This window comes from Mugil cephalus, chromosome 21 (assembly GCF_022458985.1).
Source record: "Mugil cephalus isolate CIBA_MC_2020 chromosome 21, CIBA_Mcephalus_1.1, whole genome shotgun sequence".
Lineage (NCBI taxonomy): Eukaryota > Metazoa > Chordata > Actinopteri > Mugiliformes > Mugilidae > Mugil > Mugil cephalus.
The window spans coordinates 16428934-16446947 of NC_061790.1; the positions used below are offsets into that span (position 1 = coordinate 16428934).

Sequence of the window (18014 nt, forward strand, 5' to 3'; positions counted from 1 at the left end):
ACTTGGGTGGTTTTTGCTCAGTGCTCATGGCATTCAATGTCGGCAGCAAATGGGCTGAAATCCAGTGACCCATTGTGACACGCATTAGCCTGACGTACTGTGAAAGAGGCAAAGGCCTCACCTGCATTCACTCTTTAATTAAAGACTACTGAGGGCAATTGAAAGACGGAGATAACAACAGAGCACAGCTTTAAAACAACCAGCTCAATGTTAATTCTAGCAGATGTCGATGTTTGCAATACCTGGAAAAAGATTGCTTTAAATTGCATCGTTTAATGACTTCTCCTCCATATTGAGGCTGATTAGAAGATGCTTAAATGCGGATCACAAAGTGAAGCTGTTAGGGAGCTTGTACTAAGCAGAAAATTGAATGTTCTTTTGGCAGTGAAAAAATAAATAAAAAAACAGCGCTAACACCTGTTCACTGAACAAATCAAAGGCAGAAATTCATTTTTCATTACTTCCTACCATATGGAATATGACAAGCCACTTCCTTTCAAATTTATTAACACATTCACAAATGTTAGGACACCACTTGTGCTGAAAAATGGTATAGCTCTTCAGAGTTATAAAAATTAACGCCGTGGCCTGGAGCTGATTGCACCAACTCTATATTGAATGTTTGCTTAGTTATATTTACTCAGGAGAAATTTTTGCTTCACTAAAGAAAGCAGGTTCCACCACCATGAAAAAGAGGCTCTTAAGTAGAGATCAGTTGTCAGCAGTGGATCCTTTACTTACATGAAAGTAGTAATATATTAAAATTAACATCCCTTTACAAAAAAGGTGTGATCCAAAATTAATTTTTTTTCAGCTTTAATTTATCACGCAAATTATTAGTACCACTGCATCAGTGTTGTAGCTTAGCATTTACTGCTGTGGTAGATGTTTAACTAATTACTTGTAACTGTGTTTTACTGTGTAATGTAATAGGAAGTATAAATTAGCATTGGTTGTTCTAAAATAACTACTGACAACAAGTGGATATAATCAGAAAAAGGTGAGTAGCTGACTGTCTTAACTGAGCTTTATTTTGCTAACTTGCTAAATTCTGGGACACAAAATGGCTGACAGCTGAAATTATTCTTATAAAGTATGATTTTTCACAAATTCAGCAAACATCTACATCTGGGAAGGATTGTCAGTTATGTTTAACATTTGTCTCCTTAAAATCATAAGGCTTTGCAGCCATGAGACAGCTTGCGATGCTCCGTGGCCTCCTGTTGGCTAACACCTGCTAATAGTGGAGCAGATGTGTAGCTAACTGAATTAACTGACAACATTATCAGCCTGCTAATTTGACAAGTCGTAATCTGATATAAGACGGGTGACACATTTCACCTAACATAAAATTATGTTCATTATCATGTCAACTAAAACTTTTTTTAATATATGTCAAAAAATAATAATGGCTAAATGATATTAGCTTCGTTAGCATAACTGGATAGTTTCCAGTCTTACTACTAACTCTAATTTGTTCAAATTTTTTACAGATACAAAAAAATACAAACAATTAAAAAGAATTGGCAGTTGCACTTTAATTATAATTTCCTTTCATTAAACTATAATATCTTGAATTTTTCAACAGCTTTTGATGCTACACTGGCTTCCTGTTTGCGTAGTTGTTTGCTTAGAATTAGGCAGTGTTACAGATGTTTCTGAAACACATATTTTTGACATTTAGTACATTTAAGTCTTTACTGGACAAGAGATTCCTTGGGTTTTATTGCATTGACCAAGTTTGGTAAATAAATTCTTTCTAATTGGCTTGCACAAGCTTAATGATGGACTTACAAGCCTAGATGATATATGAACAGTGAGATCACACACTGAATCTTTCATGGCACCAATTACAGAACGTGGAAAGAGGGAAGAACAACAGCACAGCAGATGATTCGAGTGCCAAAGCCTCAGTTCATTTTACCCACTTGGCCTCTCTGCAAAACCTACAATCCTGCTATAACAAATCACATTTTGACATTTCTGGATTTCGAGAAATACACCAATTTCCCGCTCAACATACCAGAATGCCACTCCCTTTTGTGTTTCAGCCACAATTAATTGTCCTAGTGAATTAAGACTGGGCTAATGTGGTTTTCTTAGTGGGCTGGAGGTTCTAAAGGCAACATTAGGATGTGGTTATTTGGAGAGTAGAAAGTTGGACTTTGGTAAAACACAAGGATTGGGAGAAATAGAACATTCCTGGATTTAGACATACAAGTAGAATGAGAGAGTATCCTGGATTTTCTCCAGCTAAACGCTAAGCTGCAGTGGCTTTGCTAAGACGTCTCAAGCTTCCCGTATAGAAATAAGAGGATAACTTGGCATGGAGGGTTACAGCACAAATCTTTAACCCAGAATTACCACAGTCTAACCCAAAATAGATTTAGCGTCGACCAATGTTTCTGTACAGTATGTAAAAGACAAAGAATGTGGGATCACTCATGAGAGTTAAATGCAAGTAATGGCTTTCTAAAATGAAAGGGAGTGATCTCTCATATCCAATGGCTCTTTTATTTCTCAAAAAGCTTCACTTAAGTATTTACAGTTTGTGCAAAAACATTTAAAGGTTTCAAGGACTTTACATTGTAAGTTCAACCTCAAGGCACATACATGGAACAACATCAATATTTCATCATGAGAACAGAAATTTAACTTTGGTTCCTAAGAAAAACGGTGTGGATGGCGTAACGTAACACTGCGGTGTCTCAATGAGAAGCCAGAAGCTAGGACGGCAAAGTATCCCAACATAGCCATTTTACATGCACTGTAAATTTCCAGCTTACTTCCTCTAAACCACAAGAAAACCTTTGTGTATGGTTGCTCACGCTGTATCTCAGCCACCAGTGGGGTGATTGCTTGGAAAAAGAAAAAAAAAAAAAGTCCAAACCCTAGTATGACAAAAAAAAAAAAAAAAAAAGAAAAAGAAAGGCTATGAAGCTAAATACAGTACATGCAAAAATTCTTGAATGAATATCACTGGCTATTAGATATTTGCAGGAAAGGTTTTGCCTGCAGGAAGAAAATGTGACTCTAAATCTATTCAGTTTCACATGTTCTGTCGGAATTGACCGCTCAGTGATTAAACATAATTATTTCAACGTGAATCAATGAGCTCCTCGGCACCCTGAAACAGCAATAAACCGACGCTTTCAGTCCATTATGTGTTTGGTGTAATTTCATTGGTCATGGCACTGCAGCCCCGTTCTTTCATCAAAATTAAAGAGTGATGTACGATGCGAAACAACCAACAAAGCTTCTTCCCGGCCTGCTTGAATCCTTACGCACTGCTTAATTTCTGGCACTATGGATGAACAGTCTGTCGATAGCTACCGCGTGTCACGCTTTGTGTTGTTTTTCCTGCTAACGCTCAGTCGGTTGGAGAAATGTGCTTTCTGCTTAGCAGTCTGGTTGCCGTCTCTTTATGTCCCATCCTTTCTGCTCCTTTTCTTCCTCCTGCTTAACTCCCTCTAGCTAATCATTCAGTCCTGCATAAAAGGTAAGGCAAATATCTGTCTCCGTTACACATTCACAGACAGGGCAGATACTATATGTTGCAATGGTTTGACCTGACTTGTTTGATCAGCATGTGACTTAAAATAGGGTTTTTGTTCAGAACTTAAACAAAAAATCAAAAAGAATCTACACAGTATCAGTTGTACATGTTCAAGTGTTGCTGTGTGGGATTATGATCAGCTGGTGCAGCATGAAGCAAACGACACATGATGAACTCTCGGTCAGGTGTTCAGCAGGGTAGATCCAAGCACAGGTCAGGGCAGCCTAGTGTATCTCAAGGTACTGGATGTGCTGATATGTGGCTATTAGTAGAAAAAGGGTTTAAACAAAAAGTGGAGATGCTTTGATAACCACAGAAGGTCAGACCATGACCAGGACAGACCATTCATTTAGAGGTGTTTTTTTTTTTTTTTTTTTTGTTTGGTTTGTTTTTTTACTACGAACTTAAAAGGATTGTTCAACATATTGCAAAACCAAAACAAAACAAATTAATCCTTTTTTTTTTTGCTACATATGAAGCTAGAGCTGGGGCCTGTTTAGCTTAGCTGCAAACAAGAAGAAAAACAGTTAGCCTAGCTGTACGTACCAAATCTACCTGCACATCCAAAGCAAATGCTAATCCAAACCTAAGTCTAAAAATGACTTGTTTTTCAGCAAATTGTCAGAAAATTTTGCCTTTGAACAGAGCTATGTTAGCTGTTTTTTGTTTAATGTCTTCATGCTAAGCTAGGCTAGCTGGCTGCCGGCTGGAGCTTTATCTTTTGAGTAGTATAAATCTTCTCAGCTAACTCTAAAAACTAAAAGTGAATGACTGAATCTTCTAAAATGTCAACTGACTTATTTAAATGTTTTCTTATTAGAGAGACGGCAAGCCCGCAACTGTTTAAAATATTTGGAAACGCATGCTTTGAAAAACAATTGAAGAAAAAGGCAAAATTAAAATAAATAAATTAAAAAAAAAAATATGCCAATTATCTTCTTTAAAGCAAAATTTTAACACATAACATGACATGTATTCCTTTTAGATTTTAAGCACTGATCCTGTGAGCGTCTCAAAGTCCATATGGTTGTGATCTGAGCTATTGCTGGAATTACAGTGAGTGCAGCTACTTCTGAGATACTCTGACTGCTGAGGTAAATCCTCCCCAAAATAATCTCAACACTCTGGAATAACTTTGAGTACGAGCCCTTGAAAATCATTCTACTCTGAATGCTTGATTCTTTAGACTGCATGGCACATTCAAGCGGAATCTGTGTGCCCCACAAAGAGTTAAAAAATATCTTCCAGTGCGAGCTTCATACAGCCAAGTGAAAATAAAGTCTACATATTTTTCTCCCTTTTTTGGTTGAGGATTATGAGAAGAGGGAAAGGAAAGGGAGTAGGGGGTGGGAAGTGGGGATTCTTGAAGCCTTGACCCTCAAAATAAAATCTTGTCAAATCAAATAAGGTCTTCTTAAGAAGTGCATAATGGAGACCTCTCATTGTCACTTTACATGCAAAGAGTTGCCATCTGAGTCCGTGAACTGAAGGGCAGGAAAACTATTTTAATTGAGCCCATGCAGGGATTAGAATGTAGAGTAAGACACTGACACAGCCAGGGATGGAAAGGGGGTAAATGAGCGTAGACACATCGAGAATCATCCTAGCAGAAACAGCTGTTGTGAAGTGAGCCGACGCATTGTTCAGGTGAGCGAACCGTAAATGAAAAAGGATAAATGACGCTTAGTCTCAGCACTGGGCACAATCTTATTGTTGTAATTTCCTAATTTATCATGAACTCAAATTAACGCTTGGACAAGGGTGAAATATGTGGGGTTATAATTAGAATTGTGGATGACCCATCTCAAAATTCATCACACTCTCTCCGCACGCAGGGAACAACCTTCCTCCCATCATAGACCACAGTGGGGAAAATCCATATCATTTAGCCACCAAACACACAAAACACTGTTAGTTTTAAATGATTCCACATCATTAAGTATCTGCACAATGCCGTTTGAGCATGAGTAATATTGTCTGGGTAATGGGCTCCGGGGGAATGTTGGAGGTAAAGTGATCCCTCTGCCCTCTCTTCCTCTGTCCCACACACGATGCTGAGGGAAAGTGCCCCCTTGTGGCCTGACTTGCCAAAACAAGGGGGGAAAAGAAGCAGAACAAATTAGGGAATTTCTTCAAAAGGATGTGCGAGTCTCAGCACATCCATGCACCTCATTAGAGACAATGATCCTTTGTTGCTTTTAAGCCCATGTTAATACTAGTATTTGCTGAAAGTGGCACATCCTTTTCCAGAGTTTTCCAAAAGTGCCTCAACTAGTCACATCTTCATTCCACTATAAACTAATAGAACAAAGATGCTTTTAGTGTTAAGGCACTTTTGGGAAATCTCAGCCCAGGCTCTTCAGCAGCACCGATGACATCTCCTCGTACACCCGTCCAAATCCCCTGCATGTGATCAACCACCTCTGCTCATTTCCTGCCGTGCTACCATTAATAAGAAAGTGCACTTCGATTCTTTTTTTACAACACAACCACCACTGAACCAGTGCTATATTTCCACGACGCTCTAATCAGCAGTGTTTGGATTTCCCCTGTGCTGTGTTGTCTTTTACCACTGTTCTGTTGTACCAGGGAGGGTTTCAAAGCACAAAAAGGCCATATTTTGCTTCTGTGGTTAGCAAAGGATCCCAGCCCTCTAAAGCGCCCCTAAACATTTCCAAGGCTGACAACGTTTTTGTCAGAAGCTACACCCAGGGTGCCGTGATTGTACAAATCCATGTTCATGTACAGTACTGACCATTAAAACAACTTTCAAAACCCTGCTGGTTATAAAACAAAAGTAACACTTGTATCTCTTTTTCTAAGAATAAAAAAGATAGCAGAGAATCCCACATTATTATCCACAGTATAAATTACATTGTAGACAGAACTTGGAAATATATATAGTACAGTTATATTTCACTAGAATTTTTATATTTTTTGTTGTCTACACAAACGGTGTAAGTGTGTGTGTGTGTGTGTTTATGCAAATGTTTCTGTTGTGTGTGTTTGTGTGTGTGTGTGTGTGTGTGTGTGGATGCCGCTCTACTGTGTCCTGCTGCATCACGTGTGGCAGAACTCTGTACTGGGCACGTTGCTGCTCTTGCAGTAGGCTATGCTGTTGTTACTGAGGTGACAGTCTCTAAATCCAATGCCCCCGTTGGGCGTATAGATGGGCTGAATGCGGAAATCTCCCTTAAGCAGCTGCTCATTGTTCAGTGCCACTATCTGGAAACTTGTCTCAGTCATCTCCAGAATGGAGTTATCCTTCTTGGTCCCAGCCTCACAGTAGTCGTCTTTTCTCCTGCCACGGTTGTATTTCCACTTGGTCGAAGACGACCGGCTCTTCCTGTGCACATGCCAGCAGAACAGGCTGAGCAGTGTAACCAGGATAATAAGGACCGCCCCGCCTATGATCCCGGCCATTAGCAGCGTAGAGTTGATGCTGTCCTGAGGAGCTTGCTCTCCGCCAGGAGGCTTAGGGGACGGGGGCGGCTTGGTCCTGGCCTCGGAGCATATAGTATCCTCTCCGGGCCTGTAGGAGTTAAGGGTGTCCAGAACGTGCACGCAGATCCGGTACATAGAACGGGGATCCAGGTTGGTGAGGCTGATTTGCCGCCGATCCCCACTCACCGTTCTCTCCCTCATCCCCTCGTTTATTTGGCTCTGGCCCCTTTTGACCCAAGTGACCTTGTAGGCTGTGACGGTGAAATAGGAAGCCCAGCTCACCTCAATATTGGTAGAGTTGACCACGTGGAAGGAGATCTGAAGGGGGTCCTCGTAAGGAGGCATTGGCCCAGGGGGGTTGTTATGGACTGGGGGTAAAGGAGGGGATGGGGAGTCAAAGTAGTAAGGGATAGATGTGGTGATGAGGGTGGAGATCATGGTGGTGATGGGGGTCGTGGTGGGAGGGGGAGGGGGTGTGGAGCGGAGGGTAGGCCAGGCTGGCTGGTCGGGATAGACGGGGCACTCGATAATATCCAGCGTAAGCTCTCTGATTGTCATGCCACGCACCTTCTCTGGACTCATACACACGAATCCTCGAGCGTTGATGGATGGAGGCAAGGACTTGAGCCACACCACCACCCATTTCACCGCACAGTCACAGCGCCAGGGGTTGCTTCGCACTATGAGGTGCCTCAGGCTCGACAGGCCGTCAAACACACCCTGTGTAAGAGTCTGAAGCTGGTTGTTGGAGATATCCAGTTTTTCCAGCCTGTTTAGGTCAGCAAAGGCCGCAACAGGGATCTGGTCAATCTGGTTCTCCTGCAGACTTAGTTTGACCAGTGACTGACTGGGCAGAAGGGGAGGGGGAAAGGTGAGAGAATTACGGGCCAAGGCCAACTCACGGAGGGTGGCCAGGTCCTGAAAGGTCCCTGGTGCAATGCCCTCGTCCGTCAGCAGGTTCCCGTCCAGCAGGAGGCGCTGCAGGCGTGTCACATTCTGGAAGGCCTCCTCTGCAATCACAGCAATGCGGTTCTCATCCAACCGCAGCTCCTTCAGGTCCTCGGGAAGGCCAATGGGAACGCTGCTCAAGTGGTTCTTGGTGAGGAAGAGGAGTTTCAGGCTTACTGCCTCCCTAAAAGCCCCTTCCTCCACCCCCACCGTGGAGATGGAGTTATCATCAAGGTGCAGCTCCTCCAGTTTAGCCAGCTGGGCCAGGGCTGCCCTGGAGATTGTTTGGATATTGTTCTCCTGGAGATGCAGGACCCTGGTGTTTTTGGGCAGATTGATGGGGAATTCATCCAGCTGGTTGCCATAAAGATACACAGTCTCCACTGATTCCAGATTGTGAAGTTCCATAGGGAAGCCAGCATTGTTGATCTGGTTGTTGTGTAGGTAAAGGACCTTGTAACCCTCCTGCATCCCCAGAGGCACTGATGTCAGGCTGCGTTCGTTGCAGTACACAAAGGTTTTGTCGCAACGACACTCATCCGGGCAAGAAGCACCCGGCCTGAATTGCATTTGGAGGCTTAGGATGACAGTCAACCAAAACTGCAAGAATGAAGCCCAATCTTTATTCCAATGTCCAGCCAGAAACTCCATAGTGGAAAAACAAAGAATGGAAATGGAAACCAACAATAAACAAATATAAAAAGGCAATGACGCATATATCCAACGAAAACCGGGCCCACGAAAAGTCCACCTAGGAGAGGCTGGTAACGATGCAGTTAGCTGGGAAAAGAGCAGGAAACTGTGGGAGTAATCCTGTAAATGCTAGTCCTCAGCTGAAGAGCGATGGTCTCATTAGTGGTGGCCAGTCCTCTGACTGACTCCATCCATGCTGAGACATCAGACCATAGCAGGACTCTTCACTCACTGCTCCATGCAGAGCTCAGCCAGGGCCAATTTAAAGCCACACAGTAGAAAGCCACCGCAGGCTCCACTCGCCTGTCCGTCACACACTGCTGGTCCCCGACCAGGTCAGAGTCCAAGGGGGGTGACATTTGGATCGAGAGACCTGTGGGAAAACAAAGAAGAACTAGATGAGTATTTTCACGGGGTGGCCTGTTCTTGAAAAAAAAAAAAAAAAAAAGGAAAAAAAAACGGGGCCTCTCTTTTCCCTCTGTTCCTCCGTCTCTTTATTTGATATACAAACACACACATACCAACTGTCTTTTCTTTGCTCTCGCTCTTTCCTTCCCTCCCAAACACAGAGACGGAGACACAAAACATACCGTTCACTGCTCGTGTCGAATTATGCACTGGCTACGTTTAAAAAAAGCGTCTGATAAATATTCAGAACAGCTCTTGCACATCCGGTTTCACAGACATAAAGAAGGCTTTTATCCCCTGAGCTCTATCAAAGGAGGTAATAGAGCACTGCAAGGACACACACTCATGGACTCACAGAGGTTCTCAGCAACATCAGTGTTGCTTAATGGAAAACTTGCTAAAAAGAGATGGGTCTAATAAAGACCTCGGCTCTTTATGTGCCAACACTGATGCAGAAGACATTTCCCCGAGAAGGAAAAAATAAATAAACAGAAAATAAGCTGCAACTGCCTTTTTCTTTTCCAGCTGCTCGAGCAGACATTGTGGTCAGAGGTACACGAGCAAACACGCAAAGGCTTACAGTAAACAGAGGTGACTGCTTTACGGTGGCCTAAGGAGGAGCTCGTTATTAATCCCCAAACCTAGCGTCATCAAGAGTTGAACCTGAAGAGATTGGAAAACAAAGGAGAGGCAGTCGAGGAAAAAAGACGCTGCGTTTCCGCTCCCCCTCCTCCTCCGGCCGCCGTGACATACATGAGCTGTCAAATGAAATGGGATTGGAAAATAATTTAGTCCCTCCACCTGCGATAAATGATCGATATGGGCTGTTTTTCAGCATGCAGAGGTTTGTAAAGCACAAGGCCGTCGGATTACAGTAGACCCCCAGATCCATTATTCCAACTTTTATGACCCATCAAACATTTCCCCCCCTCTCCCTCCCTCATACCCCATACAACTGAATGACAGTGGTAGTCATCTGTAGCTTTCAGCTAAACCGAAGCTCCACCCTGAGTCAATGTTGGATGACACACAATGATGGGAGCGATGGGCTGAATGTTAAGCACAGGGGCGGCCGTGAGTGTGGAGTAAAGCGTCCTGCAGAGTTCGAAGACAGGGTTTGCATTTTTTTGGAGGGCAGCCGCAGATAATAAATTCCGATTTATCAAGCCTGGCAGCCGTGACGGGGCAGTATATCTTTGTAAAGAAAAGAAAAAGACACTTCTGTGCATTTATATGCCTCCGTACAGCCCCAGCTCCGCTGAATCCCCGCCGTTGTTTGTTGACTAGATGGAGGCTTGCATGGCCTCTTTGTGGAAGAGATGGAGAAACAATCCTTTGACACACATCTGTGATCTACTTTTCTAAATTGAAAGAGCTAAATTTAATCAAATAAGCTTGAGGGGTGTGGGGTGTGGTGGTGGTAGTGGTGGTGAGGGGGGGGGGATAAGCAACCACATGAGGCGATAAAATGTGCTGCCACAGCGGCAGAATCAACAGCAGAAGGCAGCAGCATCAAGATTATTATAGCTGCATAAATAAAATGTCACCAAGACGCCAAATGACAGGAAGCACAGTGTCTTGATCGCTGGACATCGACAAGCCTGATAAGAAAAAAAGAAAGCAAAAAAAGAAGTGCGGACAAGGATCAAGGCGTGAAAGTAATTAGAAAATACCACTTTTCTTTTCCTTCCTTCCTCCTTTCTTTCGTTCTTTTTTTTTTTTTTTTAAATTTAATTTCCAGCTGAGAGAGCACAGTCTCTCGGAGCCGATGAGCGCCGTGATATGTGGCCAGGACAATCCGATTAGAAGTGGATTTAGCGGCAGAAACGCAATTAAAAAAGTTTAAAGTGGACACGGCGTTTAAGAAGGCGATAAGAGGAGGATCAGGTATATACTTCAAAGGCTGCCGAGCCATGCCCAGCGTGCGGCGTTCATTTGAATGAATTATTTCAAAGGAGGGATTGGGAGGAAGGAGGAGAGGAAAAAAAAAACATTGGGAGCGAAAGCCCCTCAGAAAAAAAAAAGTCTGATTTTCTCTCGGGTGAAATATGTGGAGGGGTTTGTAGCTCGGTAATCTTTGCCTCGATGAAATATCTAATTAACCTACAAATAATCTGACCAGCCATTTTAATTATTGTCTAAAAGTGACTGGGGACTGGAGTGTCCGTATGTGTAGGATGTTTCAGAGCTATAAGGTGGATTTTTTATTTCTTTTTTTTTTTTTTTCATGCGCACGCAATTTAGCGTTTAATTTAAAAAGTAGTGGATTAATCTGACTCTAAAGCCGGAGCTCATTTCTCCCCATTTATGCCCTGGTTTATTTTTTAAAAAACATCTACTGTACCTTTGGCGAGCCTTTGTCCATCGCAAACCCCGCTACGGCATTCAACTTTTCCCCTCTCTTTATGTCCTTCATGCGGTCCTGCTGTATGCCCGTGCGTAAAGCTCTGCTCGGTAAAGCTGGTGCGAGTCGGCTCCGATCGGCGGCGTTGACAACCCGGTGCGTCTACAGTGTAACAGCATATTTGCCCGCGTTGGTCCCCCCCGCTTTTCGGCTGTGGCTGCGCCCTCACTGCTCCACGCACTTTTCTCGTGTTTTTGCCCCCGTCTCCCCGGTACCTTTTTTCTTTTTCTTTTTCAAACAGGAGAGCTCGTCCGCTTTAACTCAACACCGTCAGTGGCGCGTAAGGACCGAAGAAAGCGGCGGAAGGCACTTCTTCTCCCCTTCCACACTCTGCCCGAACGGTGAGGACGCACTCGCCTAAGTGTCCGCCGCCTGATCCGCCGCGGGCCATGACGGCCAGCTGCGTCCGTCCGTTACGCTGCTCAGAAGGGGAGCTCAAACTTGCCCTTTAGTGGTCTGCGCAGATCACACACGGACTCCCTGCGAGTTGTTTTCTTGGATGAATTCAGTTGATAGTGCGACGTGTGTACTCTGCTCACCTCTCTCTCTCTCTCTCTCTGTGGCTCTCCCTCTCTCTCTCTCTCTCTCTCTCTCCCTCCCTCCCTCCTCTGTCCCTCCTCCTCCTCCTCCTCCTCCCCTTCTCAGAATAAAGAATGTATCTCCTCCAGCAGCTCGGTGATGGCTTTAAGCCACAGATCCTCCCCGCTGCCCTCACACTGCAGAAAATAGTTTGTCTCTCAACAGACTTTAGCCCTACATGCTTCCTTTTCTTTCTTTTTTTCCTCCCTTGCTTACCTTGCCCCGCCATAACCACGTCTAAGCTCATTCATTAGAATTTTAATCTCAAAATCTTGGGAGTTTGACTTGTCACATCCTCGCTGAGAAAAATAAGCCGGCACCAGGTTCGTTTGTCATTCCTGGATTTGGTTACAGTGTCCCAGCCTGTCCCTGGTTATTCGTTATCAGCTCCAGTTTTCTGGGCTGTCTTTGTTCTTCTTTGGCCTGCTACCTAACTTTTCCGACCACTTTTTAATTAGAGCTGGATAATTACCCCAGAGCGAAGCTTCATCCCTGCTTCTGCTGCTTTCTTGTGGTGATTTGAAGCATTTAGACGCGCACACTGACCGCGGAGTCATTTCATCTGACTACACCGCTTCTTAGCGTTACTACTGATTCAGCAGCGCCTGCTGATTTGACCCACACTCTCGGGCTGTTGGATCAGTCCTCGCTATACGCTCACCTGCCAAAACATTAGGTTCACTAGTGAAAATGAATGCTTTCTTTTTCTAACAGTCCTGCACTAAATCCCCCTTCGTGACTAGTGTTCAGTTTATGTTGAAACAGAATCAGAAAGGCGGTAATTCAACTGCATGATCATTCCGGAGGATGTAGCTTGTGGTTCTGTGATACTGAATTGGATTAAACACTATATTATTTATTTATTGTTTAATTGAAAACACTTTGAAATGATAGAAACATGTGTCGGCACAGCGCAATGCAATTCAATAGTCCTATAAATGAAAACACAGTTTAATCTCTCAGTTAATTTAAAATAGTAATGAATACCCTAACCTTCATGAAACTTAGATTTAGTGCAGGACTTACATTAGAAAATATCAGTTTGAATAAGTGTACCTAATGAACTGACAAATGAGTATATTAATGCACATACTCATTCTTTTCATAAGTCTAAACATGCACACTTACAATATTGGCAAGTTGTAGGTCTACAGGAGTATGAAGCTAAAATGTTTGGAGCTGTGCTAAAGCTGCTAACTTGTTGACTATCTCTATCCACTGCAGGTAACATTTGAAAGCCAAACTGAAATAGAAGTGAGTAAAATATATTTAATTCCTCGTTCCATCTAGGTTCGGGTTAGTAAACTTGGATTAAGCCTGAAAAGCTAGCATTTCATAGCTAGCATTTCATATTGCACGCAGTTGTTGCATGTGTTCATGTTTATCGTGCTAGGTCTTTAATATCAGCCATGGCTGCCACTTTATATTTCTTGAGCTTAACTATACAGGGCTCAAAAATGTTGCTTGTTAAAAATGTGTTTATTTATTGTAGTGAAAGTGCTTTCCACAGCGAGCTCACCGGGGACGTAAATTTATGGTACCAACTGCCAGTGCTCTGGGGCTAACGTTACAAAGCTGGTTTAAAGGGACAGAAAACTGTTTGCTTAATGAAAAGAGGTGAAGAAACATATATGAAAAAATTCACGTGTGACGCACATCTTTGTGGAGGTTTGCACCGCGGCTCCCTACGGTGCTAGCTATCGGATTTCAGGCGTTTCCGCACTGATTCCACGCATATGTCCGAAAGCACTTTCATAGCGCCGCACTGCCATTATAATTTATATTTCCTTTCACGGGAACGAAAAGAAATATAAATCGCCAGCAAAAGAGAAGGGATTCGAATGTCGGTTTTACTTTAAAAGTACTAAAGCCGTCATGCTCTGTGTTTGCTGTCGGGCAGAGTTGAGGTCAGAAAGGCTCCCGGGAGTCACGAGAGCCCCATAGGTCAGCAGGTGCACGCTTGCCTTTCATCTCAGCCTTCAGTTGCCAAATAGCATTAATGTTTGACTCCTGGTGACCCACTGAAACGTGCATAAGTCATGAACAACTTTTCCAACAAATTATTTGCCTCTTGTTCAGATTACCCATGTCATTTCGGCCAATCAGGCCTGCCAGGCAAGCGTGCCACTGAAGTCCCCGGCTCTCCGCGAGATGATGCAGTTGTTCCCGGCATTCGCCTTTCATTTTTGATTTTTGGCCGCCGCGTCCCGGAGACGGACAGCCGTTGCGAGGCCCAGTCCACAGCATTTAATTCCTTCATAAATCAAGCTTCTCTGCACGGCATGAATTATTGATTGAGTGAATTTAGAGGAAACAGCCTATTTTTATTTTCTCCTTGATGGACGTGTTCTGCAGCGGCGCGCTCCGTTCTTGGGCGGCGCAGCATTATGGAATGTCTCCCCGTGGCACGCAAATGGGGATAAAATGACGGACACTTATAAGGGCTAAACAAGATCCTACGTGCAAATACCATGAAAGCAGTAACTGGCCTGTTCATTTAATCTTGTTCATTGGTGTCAAGCAAAATACCAGAGCATAGGTTAAACGTACGAATGTGCATGAAACAAAATATGAGTGCATTAGACAAAAAAGAAAAAGATTGTTTATTCTAATGTCCTGCATAGGATTCATCTTCCTCCCAGTTTGCAGGGGGTACTGTATAGTTCCAAAGTCTGTATTTTCACATATACATAGAAATATTTCAGTCTACGCCCTCCTCTGAGTCTCAAAGTGGAAATTCCCTTCGCCTTGCCCAGAAACCTTCCCAGAGATTTGGCGTGGCATATTTACTCTGCACGGTTGTGTACCTTGATAAAACTGCAGATACACATGACCCCGGAGCACATCAAAGCCTGCTCTGTCCATCTGCTCCTGTTCAGGCCCCCGAACGGCGTTAAAAGAGGGTAGAGAGGAGAAAGAGAAGGAGGAGTGGGGGGGAGGGAGAGGGGTCCACTCAGATATGCAGATATGTTTATCCCTTGGTTATATTCTCTCCAGTCCCCCCGAGACGTCATTAGCTTATCACATTTCTCCCCGCATGAATTTACATCTGGACACTGAAAGGCACTTCAAAGATGCCAGCAACATCAGTGTTTAAAATCCTGGCCATAAGTACTGCCAAGAGCTAACAGTGGGAAACCGCGGCAATCCGCTGCTTTCTGAGGCAACGGAATTATGTTGGCCCCCGTCGATTATCAATGTACACGCATCTACTGCTACTACAGGAGAGCGGGGCATTTTCACAGCTGAAGACGCGAGTCAGCCAGTCACATTCTGTATATTTTAACTGAAGGAGTGAGCTGAGAGGAGGCGAGGGAGCTGTGGAATGCACCAACCCCTTCGGGATTAAGTGTCATATTTACCTTGACTTTTAAATTCCTTCTTACATGTTATGATCTACAGAGATATATGCTATGACCGGTACATATATTCACACACGCAACGTAAACGGGAGATGGTGTCTCCCAAATAATTAAATCTAGCCCAGTGTTCACCTCACCAACTTCTTTTATTGTTAAAGTGGAACAAATCAAGGCCCGATTCTCTTGTAAGAACACAGCGCCGCTCCGCCTGCTTCCATAATGCTGCGGTGGGTGTTGCGTGTGGCATTTAAAACGTAAAAAAGATTTACCACCGAGGCTTTAATAAGAAGAGTAAAACAGTCAGCGGCGCTGTCAGAGGGGCCGGCCGTTTGCTCGAGCAGGGTCGTTCCGGGATTAGCGGCGGAGGCTGCACGCTCTCGCATGAGCATGTGAATTATAGGGGAGGCAGAGTGAATGGAGGGCCCTGACTGAATGCTGCCCTGTGCTAATGCCAGCCTGTAAAAACACTGACTTGACAACAAGCAAGCCCCTGTAGTTCTGCTGAGGGAGGGATGAAGGGGGGGGGGGCAGAATGAGGGGAGTGGAGCGGGGAAGTGGAGGTGGTGGTAGTGGGGGGCACTTAGAGTGGGGAAGAGGCATAGCTTCGGAGAGGATTGGAGTCACTCAAAAGAGGACCGGATTTTGATTTGTGTCTACCATGTCAGCCTTGTCCTTCAAAGATTTAACGCCCCGAGACAACTGCCCCACTGCAATGTCTAATTGTTAAGAAAAGTGGTGGCCGCTTTTGTGCTGACATGTGCTGTATACTGCTGTGAAAATATATATATTAATATATATATATATATATATTAGAGGAGCAATCCACCCCGCGGTCAGTGCCTGGAATATTTAGTGTATCCATGACAGTTATGGTAAAGTGCATGCCCCCATATGAGCCTCTCACACGTTAGCACTTCATCCACAGACTAAGCAGGTGAAAGCTTTCCCTGAAAAGCCCAGCTAGTTGACAATTTACTACTGTATTTGTTAAATTTGTACAACACTCTTCTGACCATCTGGTTGAAAAAGAAAGTTTGTGTGAGTTGCATTATATGAAAAAAGTACTTTTTTTGGGTAGTGCCTTCGTACGTTGTTCCGTGGAAACGTCTATTAATTGGACCTTGTCCCACATATGTCATTAACTGTAAAACTGATTAAGATGAAATTTCATGGTCCCCAGATGAGGAATCGCACTGCCCAGAGCACCACCACAGCACAAAAGTCTCAATCACAACTTGATTGCTAATAAATTAGACACAGATGTTCATAAACCCCCAAAGGATGAATTGGAAGAAGTCCTCTGCATCAAGAACCGTCATCAGGACAAATATTTGATTTTATCTGGTTCTCTCCAAATGACTGCTACCTTCCCATCTTCCTGAGCATAAGTTTAAGGCGTTTGCATGCTAACATGCTAAAACCAGAAAGTGCGGAGAGATGCTTTGCTAGCATGGTACATCCCAACGCTACATATATATATATTTAGCAATATTTGACTCATAGCTTTGAAATATTAGAATAGTTTCCTACATTTACAAGTGATACACAATAATTGATAACAAAGATCCTCAAATTTTGTATTATCGATACTTTAATGCCAAAAAATAAAAACACAAGAAGGAAGCCCTTATATTTTCATTCTGAAATTCCTGCTCTTGTTTGACAGCTAAGAACATTTTAGCCTCATCTCCTGTGTGCTTCAGTGAAGTTTTTTCCTGAAAATACTTCGAGCCCCTACATTTGGTGGAGATATTTATTTATTCACATGTTTCCAAAATGGTTTCAGGGTGTTTGTTCTGAGAACTTTACAAATCCCAGAAATTCACTTTATTTGGTGAAAATGTGTTTCCTCACAGGATTTCCTGATTATCCCACACATTACGTTGGGTAACTGCACTCAATGACACGGTAAAGACTTGTTAATAAGAGCCATGTTGTTTAGAGGTAAAAGAATCCACGAGAGAGAGAGCAACTTACGAGAGATCGCTAGAGAAAGAACAGTAGAGGAGAAAAATAGACAGATGCCAGGAAGGAGCAGGTCTCAGGGTCACGCGAAAGATGGGCCTGATCCCACCTCCAATCCCTGCAGCTTTTCTTTTGTTTGAAGTCACATCTGGGCTAAATTTCCCCTTCTGAGTCGAGCAAAAAGGAAGTCTTCTGGGTGGGTGGAAGGCCTGCCTCCCAGGCTAGACTGCTCTAAATACTGTAGATCTATGAGTCACTAAACCAGCAACTGAACAAACAGATGCAGACCCTGAATCGGTGGTCATCAAGGTGGATCCTCGATGACTACTGCACCGGGACGATCAGTCATTCGGTGACACAAAGTCAGCCAAGGTGTGTTTTGACTGTGGGAAGATACACCTAATCTGTTTAACAGCTGCAAATGGGGGTTATCACAACACACCAGACAATGTACAACAGTGACTTTTTTCATCACAAAGGTCATGATATTCTGATGTAATGTGGACGGGAAGACTGGACTACTAATGATCAGGGACTCCTCAGCAGGCTTTCGTTCAGAGCGACCTCAGATGGTCACACCGGAAGGAAATAAGGAATAAAAAAACACACACACACAATACTTTTTTTTCAAATCTTAAATTTTTTCTGGTTGAAC

General features: G+C 43.6%; 1 protein-coding gene across 2 annotated transcripts in view; it reads right to left on the reverse strand.

The window, feature by feature from the left end:
* Positions 1–2493: 2493 nt before the first annotated feature.
* flrt2 (fibronectin leucine rich transmembrane protein 2) overlaps positions 2494–18014 on the reverse strand; it is a 59539-nt gene continuing 44018 nt past the window's right edge. The window contains exons 1-2 of one of the 2 annotated variants that reach the window (XM_047573632.1): positions 11394–12021; positions 2494–9014 (exon numbers count right to left, since the gene is read on the reverse strand). In XM_047573632.1, coding sequence (XP_047429588.1) covers positions 6617–8599 — 1983 coding nt within the window. In that variant the 5' untranslated portion in view covers positions 8600–9014; positions 11394–12021 and the 3' untranslated portion in view covers positions 2494–6616. Of the gene's footprint in view, positions 9015–11393; positions 12022–18014 lie in introns of those variants that run through there. The other variant, XM_047573633.1, reaches the window with a different exon arrangement.